The sequence below is a fragment of the Lontra canadensis genome, unplaced genomic scaffold (assembly GCF_010015895.1).
Source record: "Lontra canadensis isolate GAN:19392208 unplaced genomic scaffold, GSC_riverotter_1.0 scaffold4, whole genome shotgun sequence".
Lineage (NCBI taxonomy): Eukaryota > Metazoa > Chordata > Mammalia > Carnivora > Mustelidae > Lontra > Lontra canadensis.
Genome location: NW_022630998.1, coordinates 4,564,360 through 4,587,798, shown reverse-complemented (window position 1 = coordinate 4,587,798; position 23,439 = coordinate 4,564,360). Strand labels below are relative to the sequence as shown.

The 23,439-nt window shown below is 48.8% G+C and overlaps 1 protein-coding gene across 5 annotated transcripts in view; it reads right to left on the bottom strand.

Annotated features, from left to right (window-relative positions):
- Positions 1-23,439, bottom strand: part of MCC (MCC regulator of WNT signaling pathway) — a 408,333-nt gene that overhangs the window by 34,703 nt on the left and 350,191 nt on the right. For all 5 annotated transcript variants that reach the window (XM_032844747.1, XM_032844771.1, XM_032844753.1 and 2 more), the window contains 6 exons: positions 14,648-14,794; positions 13,611-13,700; positions 12,381-12,529; positions 7,707-7,847; positions 4,076-4,179; positions 1,240-1,423 (listed from right to left, as the gene is read on the bottom strand). In XM_032844747.1, coding sequence (XP_032700638.1) covers positions 1,240-1,423; positions 4,076-4,179; positions 7,707-7,847; positions 12,381-12,529; positions 13,611-13,700; positions 14,648-14,794 — 815 coding nt within the window. The remainder of the gene's footprint in view (positions 1-1,239; positions 1,424-4,075; positions 4,180-7,706; positions 7,848-12,380; positions 12,530-13,610; positions 13,701-14,647; positions 14,795-23,439) is intronic.

Here is a 23,439-nt window from a genome sequence, read left to right as displayed (position 1 = left end):
GCCAGCTCCGTTGTTGGGAGCAGCCCCTCTCCCGAGGCCCCGGGGCTGGGGCAGATACATGGAGGCACTGAGCCAGATGGCTGGGTCCTGCCAGTGGGAGGAGAGACAGGAACGTTAAGTTGCTTTCAGGCACCAAGGAAACGCCAGTATTTCGAAACCCTTTGGCTCCTGAGATCCCATCCAGCCTTCTGAGGTTCTTGTCACTTGGTCGGCAAGTGAACCCTGTTTTTTTAATGTCGTGATACGCAGCCTGGCGTAGTGGCAAGAGTAATATGTTGGTACCGTAGTGCTGGGGCTCAGTCCCATCTTGCCTCTGTCAGCCGTGAGACCTTACTTAGCCAAGTCACTTACAGATCTCTGAGCCCAGGCTCTCTCCCCTGTGCGAACGGGGTAAGTCACCTCCCTGTGTCTTATGATTTGGCTACCACAGGAGAATCTGTAAGAAAGTAGTTTCTAGACCTGGAACTGATACAAAAAGGGAAGGTGTTCATAGGGCTTGGGTGGTAAGACATGAGAAGATGGCTAGCAAAGGCTTCATTCTGACCCTCTACCCCCTTATGGAAAAATCCAGTGGCTTCCACAAAGTATGCTCAGCCAGGTCTTCGCTGCTTTCCTCCCCAACTTTTTCATGTACCCACTTCAGTGTTCTAGATTCACAGACACTGAACCTGAACTCAGGCTCGTTGCTGAGTGTCCGCTGATGACCTGCTCTGAATTTGGCATCACGCTGCAGAGCAAAAGAGATGGGAGAGGAGGAGGCTATTGCCCTAGAAGAGCTTATGAAGGACAGAGGCCCGAGGAGAAGAGGGGACGGAATGGAGCCCAGAAATCGGACGCAGCTTGGGTCGTGGATGCTTAGCGACTGTTTGCAGCAAATGGGCCTTATGCTACCCCAGATGCTCTCGGAAATCAAGAACTATGAAGAAAAGGAGAACGGAATAAAATGGGAGTGAGCGCACCAGACAGAAAGGGAGGCTTGGGTTCCACCTTCAGGTTCCACCTTCTTGTGCAAACATCCCTTCTCTCTGGGCTGTGGTCCCCACACTGGCCACGGAAGGCCCTTCCCAGCTCTCCCATGCTGAACCCCGATTCCCCGGGTGGACCAGGCTGCCAGCATGGGGACACCTCTGACCTCATCCAAGCCTCACAGTCTGAGAGCTGGGTCCCCACATGTCCGGCCCAGTGAGTAGAGCACAGACGCACACACGTCTGTCCAGTAGTAGAAGGGCCGAGAGTTACCTGGTGTGGCTGTTGGAGGAGAGGCTCTCCCAGGGTTGCACACTGCAGCCGGCCACGGCAAATGCGCCCCCGCAGCTGCCGTCCAGCTTCATGAGCAGGGCCTTGGCCGCATTCTCAGCTGTCTTCCGGCAGTCGTGAGCACGCTTGAGCATCTGAGTGATGTTCTCATCCCCTGACTGGTCTCCTACGTTACAAAGAGGCCAAAGGATTAATCCACACACTTGTACATGAGACAGGCCTGGGAGCACGGTTCAGATCATCAGATTTTGGTTACTTGGGTAGAGGTGGCCTGGGGGAGAAACGAGCAGGGGATGGCCAGTGAAGAGACACACGGGCAGGGCCGGGCGCTGTCCCTTAGAGACTGCACATAGCAAGGCACGTCTCTGCCCTGGGCTCTGCTGTCCCTATCGATGAAGGGCTGGCCAGCGTGATCTCTGAGGCCTGTCTCTTGCTCTAACATGCTGTGATTTTCTAAGGATCCAGGCTCCTGAGTTCTCCCATTCAGCTGCAATTTATCACGTGGCCATTCTTTCCTGTGGTGGCACTTTCTCATGAATGAAGCCCAAACTGTGCCTTGCACACATCCAGAGCTTTGCATCGAGCTTTGGATAAGCAAGAGAAACACTGAAGAGTTAAGATGAGCACCTGAGATCAGCAGTGTATTTTCTCTACCACTGCTGTCCCTGACTCTGCTGTCTCTGCTGGAGCATGGTTCGTGGCGAGCCCTGACGCCTCCAGGAGTCAGGTCCCTGGGCTGGAGCAAGACCTCAGGAATGGCAGGCACCCACACAGGGCCAGACAGCGACTTCCCAGCCAAAGATGTTCATGTTCTTGTTGTGTTTCCAAAACCATCCTGGCCCAACAGGTCACCAGTTCGCTACCTCTTCAGCCTAGATCCCTAGTCTTCCAAGTACTTTCAAATGAAATCATATGCCAAAGCCCAAGGCACCAAAATGGTAAATGCAGAACTGGGTGACGTGAACAGGCGTGGGGGTCCTACATTCTGGTTTCCCTCCCATCCTCCGAACCCACTGCTGAGGCCCCAAGACACTCCTCCAGCCTCCCCGGACACAGTTTGAAAACCGCTGGTCTAACTCATCTAGAATGAACGTAATGAATGCTTGTGTCATCGACAAGAAACCGAAATAACCACAGGGGCTGGTACTGGTGGCAATGTCATCAGCTAGTCCTTGCCCGGCCGGGCGCCTCTATGGCCCATTAGAGCAGAATGGTGGGTCCACAGCTGCCGTCAGCAGAATGGAAGGGAGAGGTCATAAGGAACTGCCCCAGGTAAGCCAACTCACAGCTTTATGGAGAGTGGGGAAGAAGCGTGGGTGTCCCCGTCCTGCAGGCTGAGCTTTCCTGGACCACCGCCCCCCAACCCCCCGCCCCCGGGGCCATGTCTCTGACAACTTTCATGCCTTCCTTCCTTCCTTCCACAAATGAGCTAGTTTGTATCCATCTTACCAACTGACTGCTCTTTGAATTCTGTTTTGAAGCAGTCATGATATTACTGACTGGCTCGTTTGATAAATATATCATGAGCTACCCGGGATTATGTTAATACAAAGCATTTCATTATTGATTTTACATATTTTAAATGCAGATTCATATAAGCCCTTCCAGCTCCTACCGAGTAACTGTGCCAAGTAGAGAGAAGCCTAATAAAAGGTACCTTTCCAGGACAGGATGGTTTAAAGGCATCTTCTGATCATACAAACTGGAAATAAGAGGATTGATTTTTTTTCCCCTTTAATTGTTCATCTTCTTTAATACAGATATTTAAAAGAAAAAAAAAAAAACTTGACAGCAGGCCAAGATCATTTTAGGATCTGTTTAATATGAGGTATAAAGTTTTATGGTTTAGTGAAAAGACCCTGAAAAATGAGGGTTCTAATGGAAATGCTGGCAGAGTTTCTACATCTGGGCTGGGATATTAATACTCTTAAAAAAGGGGGGGAGGTAGGAGGGTGGTCACCCACACAAATGGAGGCCTGCTCCCTTGCCTCATATCTTAGATATGAAGCAGGAAATTAATGCCTGGGATACTTCCTTTCCTTCAGATTTGCTTCATATTCCTGTCCAGGTCAAAACTGAAGGAGGAAAAACCTGTGAGTGTTCAGTGCCCAAGCTAGACCCCAGGTGAGGGGGAGGAGCTGGTGAGAACAATGGGGTAGGGATGCAGATGCACTCTGGGGCCCCCATGCCAACCCTCTTTGCAAGGTGCATCCTGGAAGGGCGGCCCCAGGGGAGGCTCCCAGCCATTGCCCAGTGGGAGGCAAGCGGGTTGGCTCACCCCTCTGTTCGCCCACAGGGCTGAGCTCTGTGCCCCAGGGAGAGCCCTCTGAAGTGGACACCAGGGTGAGAAACCATTTCCTCTGTGTTCAAGAGGCACCTGGAGACCTGGGAGGGGGAGCCCATGCCTCAACACCACCCAGAAGCACAGCCAACAGAAGCGGCGCATCTCAGCGAAGGCTAAGTGGGCAGCAAAGGGACCCTTAACAGTCAGCATCCCAGAGAGAGGATGTCCCTTTCATCACAAACTGGGGGCCTCCTGCTCCATCTGGTCCTACTGTTGGCCTGGGAGAGTATGTTTCCTAAGAGGGCTTGATTGTTTTAACTTGCCTGTAATTCTGTTTCCACTCCAGTTCTTGCCTCATTCAACATAAACAATTTACTCACTCAGTCATGAGGAAACAACGAAAAACACACTTGACAAGCGAATTTCATGTCATTGGGAGGTGTTCCAATACCAACAGCGAAATGGGGGCACCACAGAGCCCAGGAGGCAGGGAACAAGGAGGCAGAAGGAGGGAGGAACTTGGGCCACACTCACCAGGGGAGGACCCCACGCCGGCCGCCCGGAACTGCCCCAGGATGAGGCTCTGCTCGCTCTCCGCCAGTGCCAGGAGGAGTTCGTAGGCTTCGATGCACTGCTCACTGGAACAGAAACACACAGCATCCTCAGCTCTGGCAGAGGACCGGGAGCCTCCTCAGGGCTGCACTGTCCCCCGGGGAAGCAGATCCAGACCTGCTTCTCGGCCTCGCTGTCCATGGAAGCAAAGAAACACCTGCAAATATTCCTGTATAAAGCCAGGGGCTTGCTTCTCTGCTCTTTGCCCACCCCTCCCCTTTTATTTAACTTAAACTTTTGGTTTAAACTAGGGTCTAGGGGCACCTGGATGGTTCAATCAGATAAGCATCCAACTCTTGACTTTAGTTCAGGTTGTGATCTCAGCGTGGTGAGATGCAGCCCCGTGTGGAGCTTGCTTGGGATTCTCTCCCTCTCCTTCTGCCACTCCCCACCCCCACTCGCACCCATGGGCTCATGCTCTCTCTCTAAAAATAAATAGATCAATGAACTAAGACCTAGAAAAATACAAGAGAAGCAATAAAAGTGGGAGAGTTGGGGCGCCTGGGTGTCTCGTCGTTGTTAAGCATCTGCCTTCCGCTCAGGTCATGATCTCAGGGTCCTGGGATCAAGTCCCGCATCGCGCTCCCTGCTCAGTGGGATGCCTGTTTCTCCCTCTCCCATGATCCTTGCTTGTGTTCCCTCTCCTACTGTATCTCTGTCCAAAAGACAAATAAAATCTTCAAAAAAAAAAAAAAAGAAGCTGAAGAAATAAGTCTACTGCTTCTTTAACGATCGGCTAAACAGGAAAGGTATTATGCCTGTCGTAGCCAGCCTCCAGGATGGCCCCCACTGATCCCATATGCTAGTGTCCACACCCTTGTGTTGTCTTCTTCTGCACTGTACCAGAATTAGTCTATGGGACTAAGAGGATATGGAATATCACTTCCAAGATGAAGTTATTTAAAAGCATGGTGACTTCCATCTTGGTCACTCTCTCCCTTCACTTTCTCTCTTGGATCATCCTCTCTAGAAAAGGCCAGCTGCCATTTCTTGAAGACTCTCGAGCAGCCCCACAGAGAGACCCATGTGGTCAGGAGCTAAGGCTTCCAGCCAACGGTGAGTGAAGGACTCCACCAAACAGCTGTGTGAACGAGCCTTCCCAGAAGCACATCCTCCAGCTCCAGTTAAGGTTTTAGATGACATAGCCCCGGCTGACTGCTCAAGCAGGCTTCCTAAGAGACTCTGAGCTGGAACGCTACCTAGAGGGGTCACTCCCAGCTTCCTGACCCAAGAAACTGTGCCACAAGAAATAGTTACATAATCATTGGTAGAAAGAAAGGAGAAAGAAGGAGAGAGAGAGAAGGAGGAAAGAAGAGAAGAAAGGAATGAGGGAGGGAGGCAGGGAAAGCCCCAGAAAGAAGACTATTTTGACCTAGACCTGCAGTAGCAACTAGCCACATGTGGCTATTTGAAGTTAAAAGAATTTAAGTAAAATGAAAAATTCAGTTCCTCTGTGGCGATAGCCATATAGCGAATGTTTTTGCGCCACACATGGCTAGCAGTTACCATACTACAGCACAGATAAATAATAGGTCCATCATCACAGAAAGTTCTATTAGATGCGTGTAAAATTACCCCTTGAAACATGTATGAAATCTGACAAACGAGGATTTCTAAGAGGAAGAAATCAGTCTCCCTTCTTTGTGCCTGTCATCATTGGACACACCAGTTATAGGATCTCAGAGGGACCCCTTCCCATGGCCACATATGACCCACAGGGACCCATGTCCGCACAGGAAGTGGAGCATGTGTGTAATGCCTGAGTAGCCCAGGACAAGATGCCTGCTGAGCAGAAATTTCCCTGCTAAGCAAATAACCGATTAGCTTCTCTAAGCTAAGCGGGGAAATCTTGCTTTACTCAACACTTAGTCAACAGACCATCTGTTTGTTGACTGTCTCACTTTCATCTTCTTTCACTGAGAGATAAGGAAAAGAGCCCCATCACTAGCCCCGGGTGCTGGCAGCCCCTCCTTTCAAGGGTAGTCCATCTTTCAGGTTAGACACACGGCGACATTGCTTCATCCACACAGATCAAATGCAGACTGCAGGACAGCCTGTTTCAGAGTTATCATAGGTGGATTATCTGCTTGCTTTGGTGTGTCTGTAAACTAGCATGATTGCACTCTAGCTTTGGTCTCATGTGTTTTGTTTTTTTTAAGTAGGCTTCACTCCCAGCGTATGGCCCAACATGGGACTGAACTCACGACCCTGAGATCAAGACCTCAGCTGAGATCAAGAGTCAGATGTTTAACGGACTGAGCCACCCAGGCGCCCCTGGTCTCAAAGCTTTTGGAGTTTGATTTTGTTTTGTGAAGAAACAAAGTCTCTTAAAACATATTGATCTTTTCAGAGGACGCTAAGAGTAAGGTACAGTCATTACTCTGGATCTTGGCAAATATGCCTAAAGCGAGCCACTAATAAACCCCTGAAAACAATAATGCATAGCTTTGTCACTCTGAAACAAACTGTCACTTGAAAACAGAGAAATTCCAAAGCTGATGAGACTGAAAAAAATGGTACACTCATATACTGCTTGCTCGTCAGTGGATGAACGGCAGTCATTTAAACTGGCTTGCTTTTGTGGGAAAAAACTGCACGTGTGCCTGAAGAGCCACAAAAATATTCATATCCTTTGAGCTGTAATTCCTCCTTTGGAGATTTTCTTCTAAGGAAAATATTCAAAAGAATGAAGGCATTATCCATATTAAATTATTCACCATAAAATTGTTTTTAATATCCTAAGTCAGCAAAAGTCTAAATGTCTTTTAGAGAAATGAGTAAATAAAACAACAATATATAAACTTGAGGCGGGGGACACAGCCATCCAAACTGCACCCTACACTATGAAACAACATTACAAAACTACCATAAACTGAAGAAACAGAATGTCCCGGATTTATAACCATGTAAAATACATAGGACAATGAAAAAAGACCGGAAAAGGCAACAAATGGGTTTACAAATATGAAAATAAATACTCTGAGTGATATTACTTCAATAATATTCAAGTTCAACTGTTCGCAGAGACATACCAGTGTTCCCACACCATACTCATTATTCTTATTTTGTTAACTGCCACAAGGTCTAATGGATTGTCAGTATGTACCACACTATGTTTGCTTGTCCAACCCCCCCTCCCCCGTATGCGTTCTAAAACCCTGGTTTCCACACTTTGAGGCAAGTTACCACGGATGCATTTCTAATTTATTTATTTATTTTATTTTATTTTATTTTATTTTTTTTTTAAAGATTTTATTTATTTATTTGCCAGAGACAGAGGGAGAGAGAGTGAGCAAGCACAGGCAGACAGAGAGGCAGGCAGAGGCAGAGGGAGAAGCAGGCTCCCCGCCAAGCAAGGAGCCCTATGTGGGACTCGATCCCAGGACGCTGGGATCATGACCTGAGCCGAAGGCAGCCGCTTAACCAACTGAGCCACCCAGGCGTCCCTGCATTTCTAATTTAAAACGCCACCCCGGCCCCGCGCATGCACGCATGCGCGCACACACTGCCGCGCACGCATGCGCACACGCACGCCCGGCCGACATTTGCTTACCTGTACTGCAGGGCCAGCCTCAGCGCGGTGGCGTTGGATTCGTACTTTCCCACCAGCATGCTCATCCTCTCCGCGTTGCTTTTGCATTCTTCCAGGGTTATGGTTAGGAGGTCATTTTGGGATTTGAGGTGTTCGATGCGGCTACAAAGGGAGAAAAATCTTCCATGACTTCACAGTAGGATTACAATTCATCTGCCAGTATTTGAGTCGTCTAAGTGAGATCCAGGCCAGACACGCCTGTTAGGATGTGAGCTTGTCAGCGGTTTTAGCAAATGTAACTGATGTGAGTAACAAAGGGAGCAACTTTAAGCACGAGAACCGCTAAATTCTGTGTGAACTAAGAAATACACACATGCCCCCAGGTTATTTCCCACCCAGCCTGGGACAGAGCGTGTGCTGGGTACCGTGTGAGGTGCTGAGGACCCACCAGGGAAAGGAGCGAACCATGTGACCTCAAGCCCTCAGGAAGGGCTACTACCTGTTAAAACCCATGCTTAATAACCCACCATGGCTCTTTGGATGAAGTATGATTATCCTCATTCTCAGAGGAGCAAGGACAGGCACAGAGGTGCTGAGTGCCTTGCCCAGGGATTTGAACCAGGCAATTTGACCTCAGATCCTGTACTCTTAGCCGCTCACTACAGAGCAGAAGCAACAGATGAATCAGGGAGTAAGAAACTGTCCCTAAGGGCCTCTGAATGGGCAGTGGACCAGGAACTGAGGATTGTGCCCAAAACTCCTTCCAGGTTGGACGGTCCCACAGTTGCTAACTGCTGGTAGGACAGGCAGCAGGAACCTCACAATTTATAGGAATCAGGACTATAAATCCAGAGCAAATGAGTTTACTGCAAAGTTAGAAAAACATAAGCCTTCAGCTTCTCTGCTTTCTGTCCTGGGACGGAGGCTCTGGATGCAATAATTCATTTCCCACGGACACACTCATTTATAGTACTCTAACCACCAAGTCTTAAAGACACAGAGGGTTTCATACATACACAATCCAAGTGACTCCTGAAATGGTAAGGGGTTTACAAGCCATTTGCCTTGGGGGGATCAATCTTAGGACCACGTATCTTAGAGCAGATCGTGGAGACATTCCCACTCCAACATAGGAGATATCTGGTGAGCATGTAGTTCAAACCACTGAGAGGTTTTGGCAACTCCAAGCTTAATTCAATGTAAGGTTTTACAAGAACATACTTCTGTGTTCTTGTTGACACGAAGATGTCTTGAAACAGTCCCTACTAAGAAGGTGAAACTCTTTAGCTAGCTCACAGACCTCCATGTGACCAATCCCGTCTTAGGAGCCTTCTCAGGCAACACCCCACTAACAGGCTACTCCTTCCTTCTGAAAGTTGTTCTCTCTCACTTGGGGCATGATAGGTCCCTTTTGGATTTCTTCCTGCCTGAAAGGTCATTTCTTCGGTCTCCTTTGTTTGTTCTTTATTCTCTCTGAAATCTGTGGGGGTTGGCATTCCCTCGGGACTCAGTCCTGGCTGCCCTCCTCTGTCAGTACTCCCCCTGCTCCCCAGAGTGATTTTATCTAGTCTCATGACTTTAATAGACATTTATGTTCCTCTGGATCCCAAATTTCTTTGGCCCAGAGAGCTCTTCTGAGTGCCTGTCTCGCATCTCCAACTGCTTCCTGAGATTTCCATGTGGATATCACAAGGGCACCTCAAACTTAACATTACCAAATGAGACTCTGGATTTTACCCAAATCCTGTCCTCCTCTATCTTCTCCATCTCAGTAAATGCTACCACCATCCACCCAATAATACTGGAGAGACATGTGAGAATCTTCGAGACCATCCCTTCTTCTTACATCCTGATCTAATCCAGCTGAAGTTTGCACTGATTCTACCACCAAACCCACTGTCCGGCATTTCCTCCCATCACCTCCACCTTGGCCACACTGGGCCACTGCACTCATTGCTCTGCATTTTACTCTTGTCCTCCTTCCATTCTTTACACCTGAGTCAGCTCTCAGAATTTAAACTGAAACTGTTCTTCTGCTATATAAACAAACAAACCCTTTAATGACTTCCAGTGACAAAATAAACAGCAAATTTGGTCCACAGCCTCAAAATTCATGCCTACCACACCCTGCCAACTCTGCCCCCTTACTGTGTGTGACTTCTCATTCACTCTATTTCAGTTTCATCGGGCTGTGGACAGATCCTACCTCATGTCAACCTCCTTTTCCACCTTAAGGCTGTTAATTGCTCTGTAAGAATCTCAGTTTGTCATATGGATGCTTCCTTTTCCCCCTTAAAATCGCAACTTAAAGCTGCCTCTTCAGAGATGGCTTCCCTGGCTACCCATCTAAAATCAACAGCCACCTGGGGGCACCTGGGTGTTTCCTTTGGCTGAGTGTCTGATCTCCAGCCTGTGCCGGGCTCCCTGCTGGACGTGGAGCCTACTTAAAAATCAACACCCCTGCCCCTGCTCTATCACACTGCCCTGTTTACTAGGAGTTTTCTTATGATCTCCTTTTGTTTTCTTCTTGTCCAGCTCCCAGAATAGAACAGAAGCTCCATGAGAGCAGGGACCTTGTCTGTCTCATTCTCCTTTGCATGACAAATAGCTTAACACCGAGTGGGTGCTTAGAACAGATTTGTTAAGTCAGGAAACACTTCTACCCCACACGCAATCACAAAGTTAAGGGCTCTCATTTTGGTGGGTGTAATAGGGCCCCTGACTTCGAGGTTACGTAGTTTAATAACAGACATGAGGGCATACTGGTAGACTATTTCTAAGGTTATTCCTGCATCTAGTTGTAGCTATGGTCATAGGGAAGACACTGGAGGGGAAGTGCAAGGTTGGGGGTGGGGGTAAGGGGGGTAGGGGAAGAATTCCAGCTGGGCTATTTAACAGCTCTGGACTCAAGGCAAGTCGCTCAACATGGAAGCCTTTGTTTTCTCATTTACAAAATGGGACTGTTCTGCCCTCCCAAGCTGAAGATGAAGTGATTGTGAGAAGCCTCTGTAAACTGTGAGACACCAGAGCACCAAATGCTTCCCCTTTCTTTGGTGTCTCCTAGGTGCACGGACGGACGAAGGAGAAAGGAACCACCCCCAAGTTCAACCACAAAGCAGGCTTGTTAAGTCCCAGAATCTGTGGAGAGGAGATCCTCACTCACAGAGGGCCCCTGAAGGCATCCGACTTCATTAAATTGCAAAGGGCATATTTGATTCAATTCTTAAGCACTCCCAGCCGCACTGAGAGGGCAGCTTCTTTACTGCTACAAGGTAATCATCAGGATTGTCACTCTTAAGTATTTTGGATTTAATAAGGAAACCATTTAATTTCCAGATTTAAAATGACCTAGATTGCTGCATTTCCTTAGTCCTCAAGCACTATATTAAACAGCATCAAATCAGGGAGGACTAGTATGATAATTTAATTTATTCAGGTTTGCCAGACACCAGGGGAAAGGCATTAAGCAACAGTGGAGGGGGACTGGCATCTGCATTTCTTTCTGGTTAGTTCACAAGCCTTTCAAATTCTGACTATGCTCTCCCACTGAAGATTGGTGGGTCAAGGCCAGCCGCACCACACTTGGATAGGATTCAGTACTGTGCTCTGCCCCTGCGGAACCCACTCTGAGTCAGTGGTTTACCAGGACTTGGCTCTGGTCCTTCTTTGCTTTTTCAGCAACTCTCATCACAAGGATGACCCACAAGCCAGTCTTTGCCAAGAGGCATGAGTGCAAACTTTAACTACCTCTGTTGTGAGATTTGGGAAGAATCCATCGAACTGGAAAAATTTTCTAAGTAGGACAGTTAGGGGTACTTAAAAAGTGATTCTAAGTAAGGCTAAGTGGGATAGAACGTAGGGACGGAGGGTTGCAAACATCCACAAAGAACATGAATAAGATTGAGCAACCCTCCAGAGGAGCAGGGAGGGCTAGACCAGCATGCCTGGTCAATCCCGGAATGCCTCGATCAGACCCATCAGACCGCCTTTGCTGGTTGCTGATAGCTCCAGGCGCCCTTGGGATGCTGACTCAACATTCCGGAGCTGCTCTCTGTGGTTCCGCGCAGCACAGGCCTGCACACTTCGTAGCCATCTTGTCTTTCTGACCTACTTGTCATTCATTATGAATAGCTCCCAAGACTTGCTACATGATTTGCAAGGCCCAGTGCAAAATGAAAAGGTGGAACCCTGCTTCATAAATTATTAAGAATTCATTTTTATTTTTTAAAAGATTCTATTCATTTATTTGACAGAGAGAGAGAGAGAGAGAGAGAGCGCGCGCGCACACCAACAAGGGTAGCTGCAGAGGGAGAGGGAGAAGCCCAACACTGGGCTCGATCTCAGGACTCCAGGATCAGGAGCAGAAGGCAGATGCTTCATCAACAGAGCCCCGCCCAGGCACCCCACAAGAAATCAAAATGGTGACAGTAGAGCAGTAAAGCCAAGTGTGGGATCCTTCCAAACACAAGGCCTATGCATTTGACACAGGTCACATAACGCCCATGAAGCCAGCCCCGAGGGCCATAAGCACCCTTCTGATGGACAAGAAGGTGGGAACTCCCCACCCACCAGCCTGACAGCAGCTCTCTGCGTCACAGTTCATAAGCCAACCTGAATTGCTCTTTGAAAGGCAAAGGAGGGCAGCGCCCCGCCCCCGACAACACCACCGCTCCAATATACAGGATATCTCCTTACCTATTCAACCGTTCCGTTTCCACCTCAAACTCTCGAATTTTGCTTTCCGAGATGGCAGATCCGTGTGAGTAGAGCGTCTGGAAGATCTCCTGGATGTTGGAGCAGTCCTGAAGAGAGTGGGCCAGGTGTTCCGCCACGCTGCTGGATACCTGCATGGGTGGTGGGCACGAATCCCGCTCTAGACAGGGTCGCTTTAGGGACCGGTCCTCAGGCACGCTTTGCATGCAGAAGAATTTACAGTTGATAGTCCTCGACAGTCAGGCACCCGAAGATGGCCACCCTGATTTTTCTCTGTCTGTATAACATGATTCTATGATAAAAAGTTCACTACTGCGAAAATAGTACAACAACAGGATCAAAATGTGGCTGTATCCTCCAGGCTCGTCTTGCCAAGCAGATCTGGAGGAGCACGCCTCTTTAGAGTTCTCCAGTTTTGGGGTATCGAACAAAGCCTGGACTCCCCTGACCTTCCTGAGCCCCCTGTGCCTCCGGGCCCCCGTCTCTGGTTGCTGCAGCCAAAGAGAGCAGCTAACTCCTTTATTTTCACAGTTTGGCCCTGGCGCCGAATCTGATGCAGGCAATTTTTCTCAGTGCAAAATTCTAAATCAGGGCTTTAAAAGTACTATTCAGGCTTTCCCCACCCCTGGGGATCAAACAGCTAGCTCTTTCAGCCTCATCCCCAAGCCTAAAACAATATTCCTTAGGGAACTAAAGCTACTCCCTGTTCACCATCCATCAGCTCTTATGGCCCCAAGGGGTCTGTAGGCTCTCCAGATGGAAACCCTGGTACTAAGCGAGAACGTTCCGGTCTCTCCCAGCACTGGGCTGCACTTCAAAGGCAGCAGTCATCCTCCCTGGAGAACACGTTCCCTTTTAAGAGGCATGTGTAAAAGGTAAGATTCTTTTAGAGCTCCCTGACCCACTTGGTCTCGGGGGACCGGGGTGATGTAAAGCAGGTACTTGAAGACTTTCATCTCCATCACCAGTAATGAGACCTAAATCACCTCTTTCTGACAGTTTTCAGGTAGAGAAAAAGAGGAACTCTCTTATAGCTGAAGAAGTAATTCCCGGATGAAGAAACCACCGTACCCTTTAATCTGATCCTCTGGAGGGAAACGGGGTATGATTTATTTTATAATTAACTTGCTCACAGGAGGTGAACCTGGGAAGTTCTGCCATCTGTGTGGCCCTACTGGGCACTCTCTTGCCTCACTTCTCGCGAACACTCACCCCTATGCTACTGATTTCTGATCCCAAGACCGGCCGATCTGATGACGAAGACTCGGACCTGGTCTTCGAGAGCTTCACCCTCTCAGCAATCTGGAAAAACAAAACATTGTCAAAAAATGACACCTCACTCTCCAGATAAACCTTCGAGACTGCGCATGTACAGGGCTACTGTTCAGCTACGGCAACTCAACGGATTCATCAGTTTCCTAAAAATAACTCACCTGCCCAATGTTACCACCAATTTGTTTCACCCAGGGTTTTCCAACCTCAGCACTTGTGACCGCTTGGGTGGGACTTTCTTTGTTGTACAGGGCTCTTCTGTACAACAGAAGCCAAGCACCCTTGGCTTCTAGACCCAAGATGCCACTAGCACTCTAGCAGTGACCATCAGAAATGTCTCCAGACGTTGCCCAATATCCCTTGGGGGGGGGGGGGGGGGGAGGACAAGAATCACTTCTGGTTGAGAACAATGGTTTGACCCCACTGATTTAACTGGATGGTTGAGAACCACCCACCTTGCAGGGACCAGCAGACCAGCAGGGAAGAGCACATGTGTTGTGGGAACAGTCCCTCTGGGGCACACTCAGCACACGTGCAGGAAGGGGCTGCTCTCTAAGGGCTACGGCCTGCCCAACAGAACCTATTGGTCTGCAGACAGAGCTGGTGGTCCTATGAGAAGGGCGCCCACTGGTTCATTACTCAGGGTCCCTCCCTGGGCTGAATCTCAGTCCTCAAGAGCAACTGTCCATCCACCTCTTACTATGGTACAATCTGACAAAACATCTCACTTTCTACTACGACTGGTCAGCTGTGACCTGCTCCCGCTGGCTGATTAATGAGAGTTGGCATCCAGATCATAGTCAAGACAGACCAAACCACCAGTGGGTTAGTTAGCATAGGAGGCCTGCGAGAGACTCGAGGGAAACTCCTCGGGGCTCTGTGAGCTCATCCCATGCCCACACGATGGCCATGCTTGGTAGAGGCTGGTGTGGATTCCAGATAAAACAGCAGGGGTCCCGCCCTCCCCTGGAACTCACCTTGGCAATGGGAATGTCATTGCTGCTGCTGCTCGTGCTCAGCTCCCCAGTGCTGGGGTTGACTGGGCGGTTGGCTGAAGTGAGGCGGCCAGGGCTGGAGGGCCCCGTGGCCTGCACGCTCTGTAGTCGTGTTTGAAGCTCTCGAACCTGAAACAATAATGCAAACTTTAGACACGGGTGGTGGCTTGCCTGGCCCATGAGCAAAATAGCCAGATGGCTGGGTCATCATTTCCATGAAGAGCCAGGCTTCGCTGAAGAGTTAACTAAAACTAACTTGGTTGAGTCCACATGAAAGTCTGCCGTATTCTTAACTAGACCTGTCACAGGCCGGCCATCATCTGTTCTTCACAAATAGGATCTAAAAATGTTTTCCGAGGCTCTGAAAGCTCCCAGCCAAGGTGAAAGGGCCATCTTTAAGGAATGTTTACTCATTCTGCCTCACAGGCCTGAACATCTTGGGCTCCTCAGAGGGACAACCCGGAATGAAACTGTCACTCGCCTGGAGCTCAAAGTTCGGAGGAAGAGAGAGCAAATATTTTCAGTGCGAGTGCACGTGAATGCTGTAAGAATCCACCTCGGGTGTGGTAGGAAGGCGAAAAGGGGAGACTGTGCCTTCATCCCTAGTCGACCGGGAAGGAGGGGATGGTGCTTGGACAGAGTCTTGTGAGCGCCCAGACCACAATGGACAGGATGAGGAGGGGCCGGCTCTGGTGGTGGCACTGAACAAGCTGGGGTGGGAGACCACCTTGCACGAGCGCACAGGCATCAGGGTGACGCACTCTATCTGAAGAACTGCATGGTGTGGAAGAGCCACGTGCACCGGCAAGGAGGGGAGACCAAGGGCAAGACACAGAAGCCCCTGCAGCATTCCCCCCCAGGAGACTTCAGGATGGGATTACGCAGGGGACAGCGGGAAGGAATATCTACCCAGGAAGGAATATCTAAACAGTCTTTCTGCAGAAAAGAGAAACACCGGGCCCTTGGAATTACATTTGGAACACACATTTACCTGCACACAATTTAAAGGCCCAAAGTCTCTTCTCTGTGGTTATGGCTGGGTGATTTCCAAAGTGAGACGTGTTCCAAGTAAGTGAAAATAATTGTTAGAAATTGGTCTGATGACCTCAATCACAGTTTCATCATCAGGTACGTCTACCTTGAAGGGCAAACTGATGACAGCACCGTGGGTCCTTAGAAATAGGCACCAGGTCCTGCCAGGAAGAATTAGCACTGGGGCATCTAAGTCAGGGCTTTCCAAACTTGTCAGTGCCCTAGTATGTCCAGGAGGCTTGTTAAAGCACAGAGCCCAGGGCACCATCCCCAGGGACTCTGATTTAGGTGGAATGTGCATCTCTAATAGGTTCCCAGGATCTGCAGATGCTCCCAGCGGGGGGCTCACATCCTGAATCCTAAGGGACCCCAGGGCCACACAGCACTTTAGTCCCAGAGATAGGAGGAATGCACCCACATCCTTGACACCAAACCCTTCTCTAAAAGCGACTGGAAAGCTTTTCATATTAAGTATCTTGGATGTCTCCATCCTGCTAAATTGGGAACCAAAAGTAATTGAAGTTTCAATAATTCATCAACATCTTAGAAGCCAAAATAGGAAATTTCTCTCAGAGCGAAATGCATTCAATAGTGTAACAGCTAAAAGTGCCTCACGCTCTCCTGTGGCTTCCAGTAACGGGGGGTTGATGGGAACGCGGGTCATCCTCATCGCACACCAGACACAGGGCAGACCGCAGAATAGTTTAAAGACCAGAAAAACACATGCTTGTTAAAGCCAAAGGGTACTGCTGGTGAGAGATGGCAGGGCTCATTCTGGACTGGTCCTCAACAAACCAAGAAGAGGCATAGCGCAGATGCCTCGTTAGGGCGCATGGGAAAGGGGGAGCGCCTGATTTCCTGTCAGGCTGGCTTCCTGACACCCAGGAAACCTCCCTGATGGTGACCATGGATTTCCATTGCTCCTGCTGTGAAAATCTGATGAGGTCCTGAATAATTAATAATGTTAACACCACTCCAAATTCTAGAGAGTATCTGAATCATTCACAAAACAATCCGTGGTCAGTTCCTAGAATGTCAAGTGGCCCACTGACCTTTTTTAAAAATATATATAAATTGTCCTGGGGAATTTACAAAAACTGCATTAAAACTACCCATGTTATTGAAAGGCGTTTCTTCTTCTCATCACTCAAGTAAAACACGTCCACTGTGGAAAATTTAGATGGCAGTGAAAAATAAAAACAGAAAAGGTACCTAACATTCTTTCTTCCGATCTTTCCACGGCTTGTTTTTGCACAGACATGCATGCTTAAGACGATTTCTAAATCTAAATAACCATTTTCGTTTAAAAAGTGTTAGACCTAGAGAATGCCTTTGAAAACTACAGAATGATAAACATGTTTATTTTTGGTCTACGCTTTATCATTTAATGATAATTGTTAGGCTGTGAAAAAAATCCGTCTGAAGGGAGTGGAGCGAGCTTGTCATGAAGACAGACAGCTGGCTGGATTAAATAGCCTTCTCTCTTTTCTTGATTGGAGGTGGGGAGGGGTCTTAATTAATTTAAATGAATAAATGCACAGAAATGAAGGCTACAGCCAATTTGCTGATTCCGCTTCGGGGAAGATTGGGAGAGGGGAGAAACTCAGCTATGATTGTCTCCATTCCTATTCTTATTCCCTCCAGCAGGTTGTGTCATACCCTTTTCACCCCCCACCCCACCACCAAAAGACAAGTTCAAGTTCTAAACCCGCAGTACCTGTGAATGTGACTTCATTTTGGAATATGGTCTTTGTAGATAAAATTAAATTAAGAATCTCAGGATGAGATCATCCCGGGTTGGGCTGGGTCCTAACTCTAATGACTTGTATCCTTACGTAAAGAAAAGAAGAGGGAAATTTAAGACACAGAGGTATGTGAGGCACCTGGCTGGCTTAGTTGGTGGAGTGTGTGACTCTTGACCTTGGGGTTGGGAGTTCAAGCCCCATATTGGGCATAGAGATTATTTAAGGGGGGGAAAAAAAGGCAAAGAGAAAAAAGCCAAGTAAAGATGGAGGGCTGAGACTGGCCTCAAGTCAAAGACCTCCGGGACCTACCAGAAGCTGGAAAGTCAAGAAAGGATTCTCCTCCAGAGCCCTTGGAGGAAGCGCTCCCCTGCCAACACCTGGATTGCGTGGACTCCAGAACTGTGAGAGAACACATTTCTGTTGTTTTAAGCCACTGAGTTTGGGGTAATTACATAATATACCCATCTGTTACTGAAAATATTGTATTTAAAAAATATATGTTTGTCTCTACAAACTATGTGGTTCAGAGTCAGGGGGGGTGGCCAGGAATCACGACTACCCCAAACTAGGAACCGATACCTGTAGGAAGGTCATTCATCACCCTTTCCAGGTTTTCTCAACTGGAGTTTGGCAACAGAATACAGGATGTGATTTGAGTGGCCATTTTCTCATTTCTCCAGAAGGGAGCACGTAGCCAGTCCTCATCTAGGATGCCCTGAAGTCAATCTGTTGCAGGGGCGCCTGGATGGCTCAGTCGGTTAAGTGTCTGACTCTCGATTTTGGCTATCGTGATGGCAGGGTGATGAGACCGAGCCCCAGGTCGGGCTCCATGCCTACATAGAATTCTATCCCTCTTCCTCTGCCCCTCCCCCACCTCATGCGCACATGCTCTTGCTCTCAAAAAAAAAAAAAAAAAGAGTCAATCTTTTGCATATATCGGAAACATGATGGAGTATGAAAATAAAATTTTTGTTTTTTAGGGGCTTAGAGTCTAACTGCCATGTGAATGTGCCCTGAAAAGGGGTATCAACGGGAACGTCCAAGTATAAAAGAAATACTGCCTCTGCCTTGCCACAGCGGGAAAGCTGGGCCTCAATCTTGGAGGTCAAGTCGCTGTTCACCAAGCCAACGAAAAGGAACGGGCAACAGAGGCAGGGTAGAGCAGGGTGGGGGAGCACTCGGAAAGGTTCAAGGGAGGACACGACACTGAAATGCCAGAGCTCTGCATTTCTCGTTTATAACTTAATGACTCTCAAAGGGAGTAAAAGGTCTTATAAAAAGATCATTTGATTAGAAAAGAGGATGAACTGAAATGAGCAAGAAACGGGGGTGGGGGTGAGTCGAGAGAGACGAGGAGGTTCAAACGCAGCGAGATGGGAGCAAAAATGGCAGAATACAGCCTAGACCCGCGTCGCCCCACGACTTCTGGTAACACTGGTGATGTTCTGCAGCTGCTCCCGCCTCACGTGGCTACTGAGAGTCTGCAGGGTGCCTGCTGGACCCGAGGCTCGGAATTTTTCATTGTATTCTATTTTAGCCCATTTGAATTCCAATATAAGTAGATGTGTGTGGCCAGTAGCTATTGTATTGGTCAGGGCAGTTCTGGAACCATTCAAGTAAGTTCAAACAAACAAACAACCCCAAACTGGGGGGCCCCTGGGTGATTCAGTGAATCAGGACACTACTCGGCACCATGGGGAAAACGTAGGAAGGAGCAGACATTCCAAAGAGAACTAAAGATGCTAGCTTGGGACATGCTGAAGGGTAGAGGATACTCAGCCAGCAGTTAGAAATATAACCTAAGGGAAGGAGATCAGAACTGGTATATAGTTTAGGAATTTTGTTGTGGATGAGGCTGCCCACTGATGAGGCAGGGCAGGGGCGGGACGGGGAGGAGAGCCCACACAGAGCCAGGTGAGCTGAAGGATCCGTGGACAGACGAGAACGCGACTTGGCTCCAGGAAAGAAGGGAAAGAGGAGAGGATAGGCAGTAAGAAAGATGAGTTTGCAGACGGGAGAGAGAGGGAGGATAACACAACGGCCCCCATCTGACGGTTTGTTTCCCTAAGAGAAAAGAGCTGAGGTCCTCTGCTAGGACTGAGGGAGGAACAGCAGATGTCAGAAACGGGGAAGGGAGCTGAATGAGGACCGGAAAAGAAAAAAGAAAAGAGCTTACACAGCAGCGCTGAGAACTCAGCTGAGCTCTTTCATTCAAGACAGTAGGCTGAGTAAATGCATTGTTCTCTTCAAACTCTGGAGACCTTGTGAAAATAATAGTAAAGAATAAGAAACGGATTAAAACCGTAACAGTGCAAAACACATGCTTAGGGCATTAGCAGAAAGATATGGGCACGTTCTGTAAATGCAAAGTGGAAGGAAGAGTATTGATGGAAGGAACAGAATGGTAAAGCCAAATTCTATCAAATATGCAAGGGGAGGCGGCCTGTCTAACCCGGAGGAGGTTGGCAGGACTAAGACTCAGCTTTGGAAGGTATACGAAGCATAAGAATGAGAAGGAGACTGAAAAAAATGGGAGGAATAACGGTTTGGAAACAAAACAAATGACCATTTCCCGCACATGACAGCCTCAACTAAAGTAAACAGGCACTCCTCCTCCTAAGGGTGCATAGAAATGTAGCATAAAAGAGGAACAATGAGAAAGATATTCACTGCCAAGGTTAAAAGAAAGGCAGTGAAATCTCCAGGTGCCAGAAATGAAGTGGGAAAGAAAGCTACAGAGGTTAGGAAGGAGGTGGTGTCACAGCCCAGGGAATGGAGAGCAGGGTGTAGTGTGTGGAGCCAGGAGGGGTGGAGAGGGGCCCCTGCGAGTCAGGCTGTCTGTGTGCGCACCCTCCTCTGGAAGCCTGGAACCTTCCCACCCCACCCTTCTGTGACCAGTACACCAGCTAGCAGGAAGCTGGAAGGAAGCCCTAGAACTTGCCTGGGGGGGGGGGGTCAACCATAAGAACCCCAAATCCCACACCCAGGATGCATTCGGGTGTTGAGTCCAAATCCATCGTATTTTAGTATTTACGTACTGCACGGTCCTATCTTAGCAATGACGAGTTAAAACTGGTCTGGATTTCGCCAGCCGGCCGTTGCCTCAGAGACTTAATTTGTAAATCACCCACATCATGGTGCAGGGTTGGGGGGGGTGGGCAGGAGACAATGCTCCCATGACCGGAAGGGGCTGGCCATGGTGGGGGATGGCTGCATGAAGGGTTGGTGACCCAGGAGAGGCAGCAATCTACAGCACGAGAGGAAGCCACCCGAGGAGAAACGAACATGAAGCAAACAGCAAACTATGTCATAATCAATCTGCGTAGGGCCCTTATGAAAGATACAAAGATTAATTTCCTTTTTTTTTTTTAAGTTTTTTTCTTTATTTAAGTAATCCCTACACCCAACGTGGAGCTTGAACTCATGGCCCTGTGGCACGCTTTTCCAACTGAGACAGCGAGGCACCCCTAAAAGGAGTAATTTCTTTAAAAAGTAAGGAATTAGGAAACAAAACAGGCAGCCACCAAACAAGAATAGGTGGACAAGAAAAACACGCAGCAGAAAATGCAGCCGACGACACAAAATCAATGTACTCGTTAACCTCTCAACCGGATGAAACCAAAAACAGAATGAGTGACCTGGAACAGAGCGCCGAGAAATTAATGCAGAACACAGCACAGGGAGCTAAAGAGATACAAAATATGCATGTGTCACTGGAGCCACAAATGACCCACCGAGGCCCCAACATACTTATAAAAAAGAGTTCCAGAGGAAGACAATGCAGGGAATGACGGAGAAACAGTATCTGAGAAGAGAACAGATGTGCTTTCCAGAAGTGGAGGCGGACCCGAGTCCTAACACTGAGGCATCACCCTGAGTTCTAACAGGTGGCAGGGTGGCGAGACCTACAAGCTCTTTGATGCACCCTCCATCAAGGGGTCGATTCCCAGCCCCCTCCCCTTGCCTGTGCCTGGCCTGGGGGGCTGCTTCTAAGGAACAGAAAGCAGCAGAAGCCATACTTCAGAGCCTCCGAGGCCAAGTTAGACCAGGAGAATCTGTTTTTGCCTGCTCCCTCTAGAGATGCTGGCTCTTACAAGCCGGCCACTCCACGGTAAGGAGGCCCGGGCCACCTAGAGAAGAGGCTCACAGGAGTTTGTGACCAACAGTCCCTGCTGAGGTCCCAGAGGACAGCCAGCCTCCCCCCACAGACTTACAAGTAAGGACGCCTTCAAGAGGACTCTGGCCTGAGTCTGACCACTGTCTGACTGTAACCACATCTGAGCCCAGGTGAGCTGGGCTGCCAGCTGCATGGTTTGGGGGAACTATGGACTTCCAGATAGGAATAAGTCATTGTTTTAGGTCTTTAAGTTCGGGGTGGTTTGTTATGCTGCTAAAGCTACTTGGAAAATGAGGATGCAAATGTTATTGCATATGTAGCAACACTGTAAGGCACATGTAGGGGAAAAAGGAATAAAGAGATCATCTTCAAGCTGGTGGGAGGCAGAGCCACCTTAGGTTCTGAGAGCAAGCATGTGGTCCGTTCCATTCACTGCTGTGTTGCCAGCACCTTGAACACAGGACCAGTCTCATTGTAATTTCCTGAATGTAATGGAAGAAGGAAAAAAAAACCTTCAAAGACTAAAAATGATCGCCCTAAAATTTAACACCTAGCTCAACTACTGTGGTAGACCAAACCATGGCTCCCAGAGATGTCCACATCGTAGCCTTAGAAAATAGTGAATCTGTAACTTTCCATGGCAGAAGAGAACGTGCAGGAAAGACGGAAGAGCCTTGACAGGGCAAGATTATCCCTGATTATCTGGCAGACACCAGCCACGGGAGGCATCCTGGAAGGAGAGGAGCAGGAGTGGCAGTTAGAGAGGGAAGTCCATGGCTGGCCTCGAAGCTGGAGGACATGGTGTGAGTCAAGGAGCGTGGGCTGCAGCGTGGCACTACTCTGCTGTTTAGGGAGTGAGATGCACTTCGGACTTCGAACCTTCAGGGCGGTGAGATCCCCGGTCCGTGCTCTTTGTAGCCAAGCTTGTGACAGATCATCACAGCAGCAACAGGAAGCTATGCAGCCATCATGCCAGGCATGGGCAAAAACAAGGACATTCTCCAAGATAGAGAGTTTGTCCTGCATGGACCTCTACTGAAAGGACTCCTTAAGGATGCATGCTTGCAGGTGCCAGGAAATTAAACCCAGAAAGAGAACCCTCTGGAAGAGATCTCGGTACACACAGGAGCTGGCAAAGAAGTAGAGACAGAAGGAACCTTCTTCTTATGCTGCCCATGAGGGCAGGGACTGGCAAGGTGTTCTGCAAAGCCAGCCCATAATGGTTAGTCCAAGGAGGACGCGCCCCAGGACTCACTGCTGGACACGTACTGCAGAGGAAATCCCACCTGGGCCCAGAGGGGACGTGGGCAAGGGCCCATGCGCCATAAGGCTGTCTGTGGCAGTGGGAAGTCTTGTTGTCCGGCTCGGCCCACATGGTGGGGACCCTACACACTATGAGGTGGCCGCGAGCGCATTGGGCCCGATGGGATACACAGCAATCTGGGCAGATCCAGAGCGCTGAGTGGGAGAGAGAAGCCTACGGCACAACAACATGTATGCGAATTAAAAACAAGACACAAAACACCGTGTATAAAGACATATGCAAAGTGGGGAAAGGGAATGGGATATAAAAGGAGTAAAAAAAATTAAGTGAGGGACCTTTCACTGAGTGTGCTTCTAACAGAGGAACGTTGTTGGCTTATCTCTCTGCCCTCGCAGGCCCAAATAAAAGCCAATGAACGAAAGAAAGTAAATACAAAAAAGAGAAATCAGGAACCTACGAGCTCATGGGAGCCAGATGGCGAGATGCTGGCGACGAAGGTTCTGGAACCGGAGCTGGCACCCAGTGGGGTGGGCGCAGGGGAGGGTTTTCCAAGCGGGGGGGTAGGTCTACCAAAAAAGGGAGCCCAGGACAAGTGTAAGATGGGACAGCTTCTGGA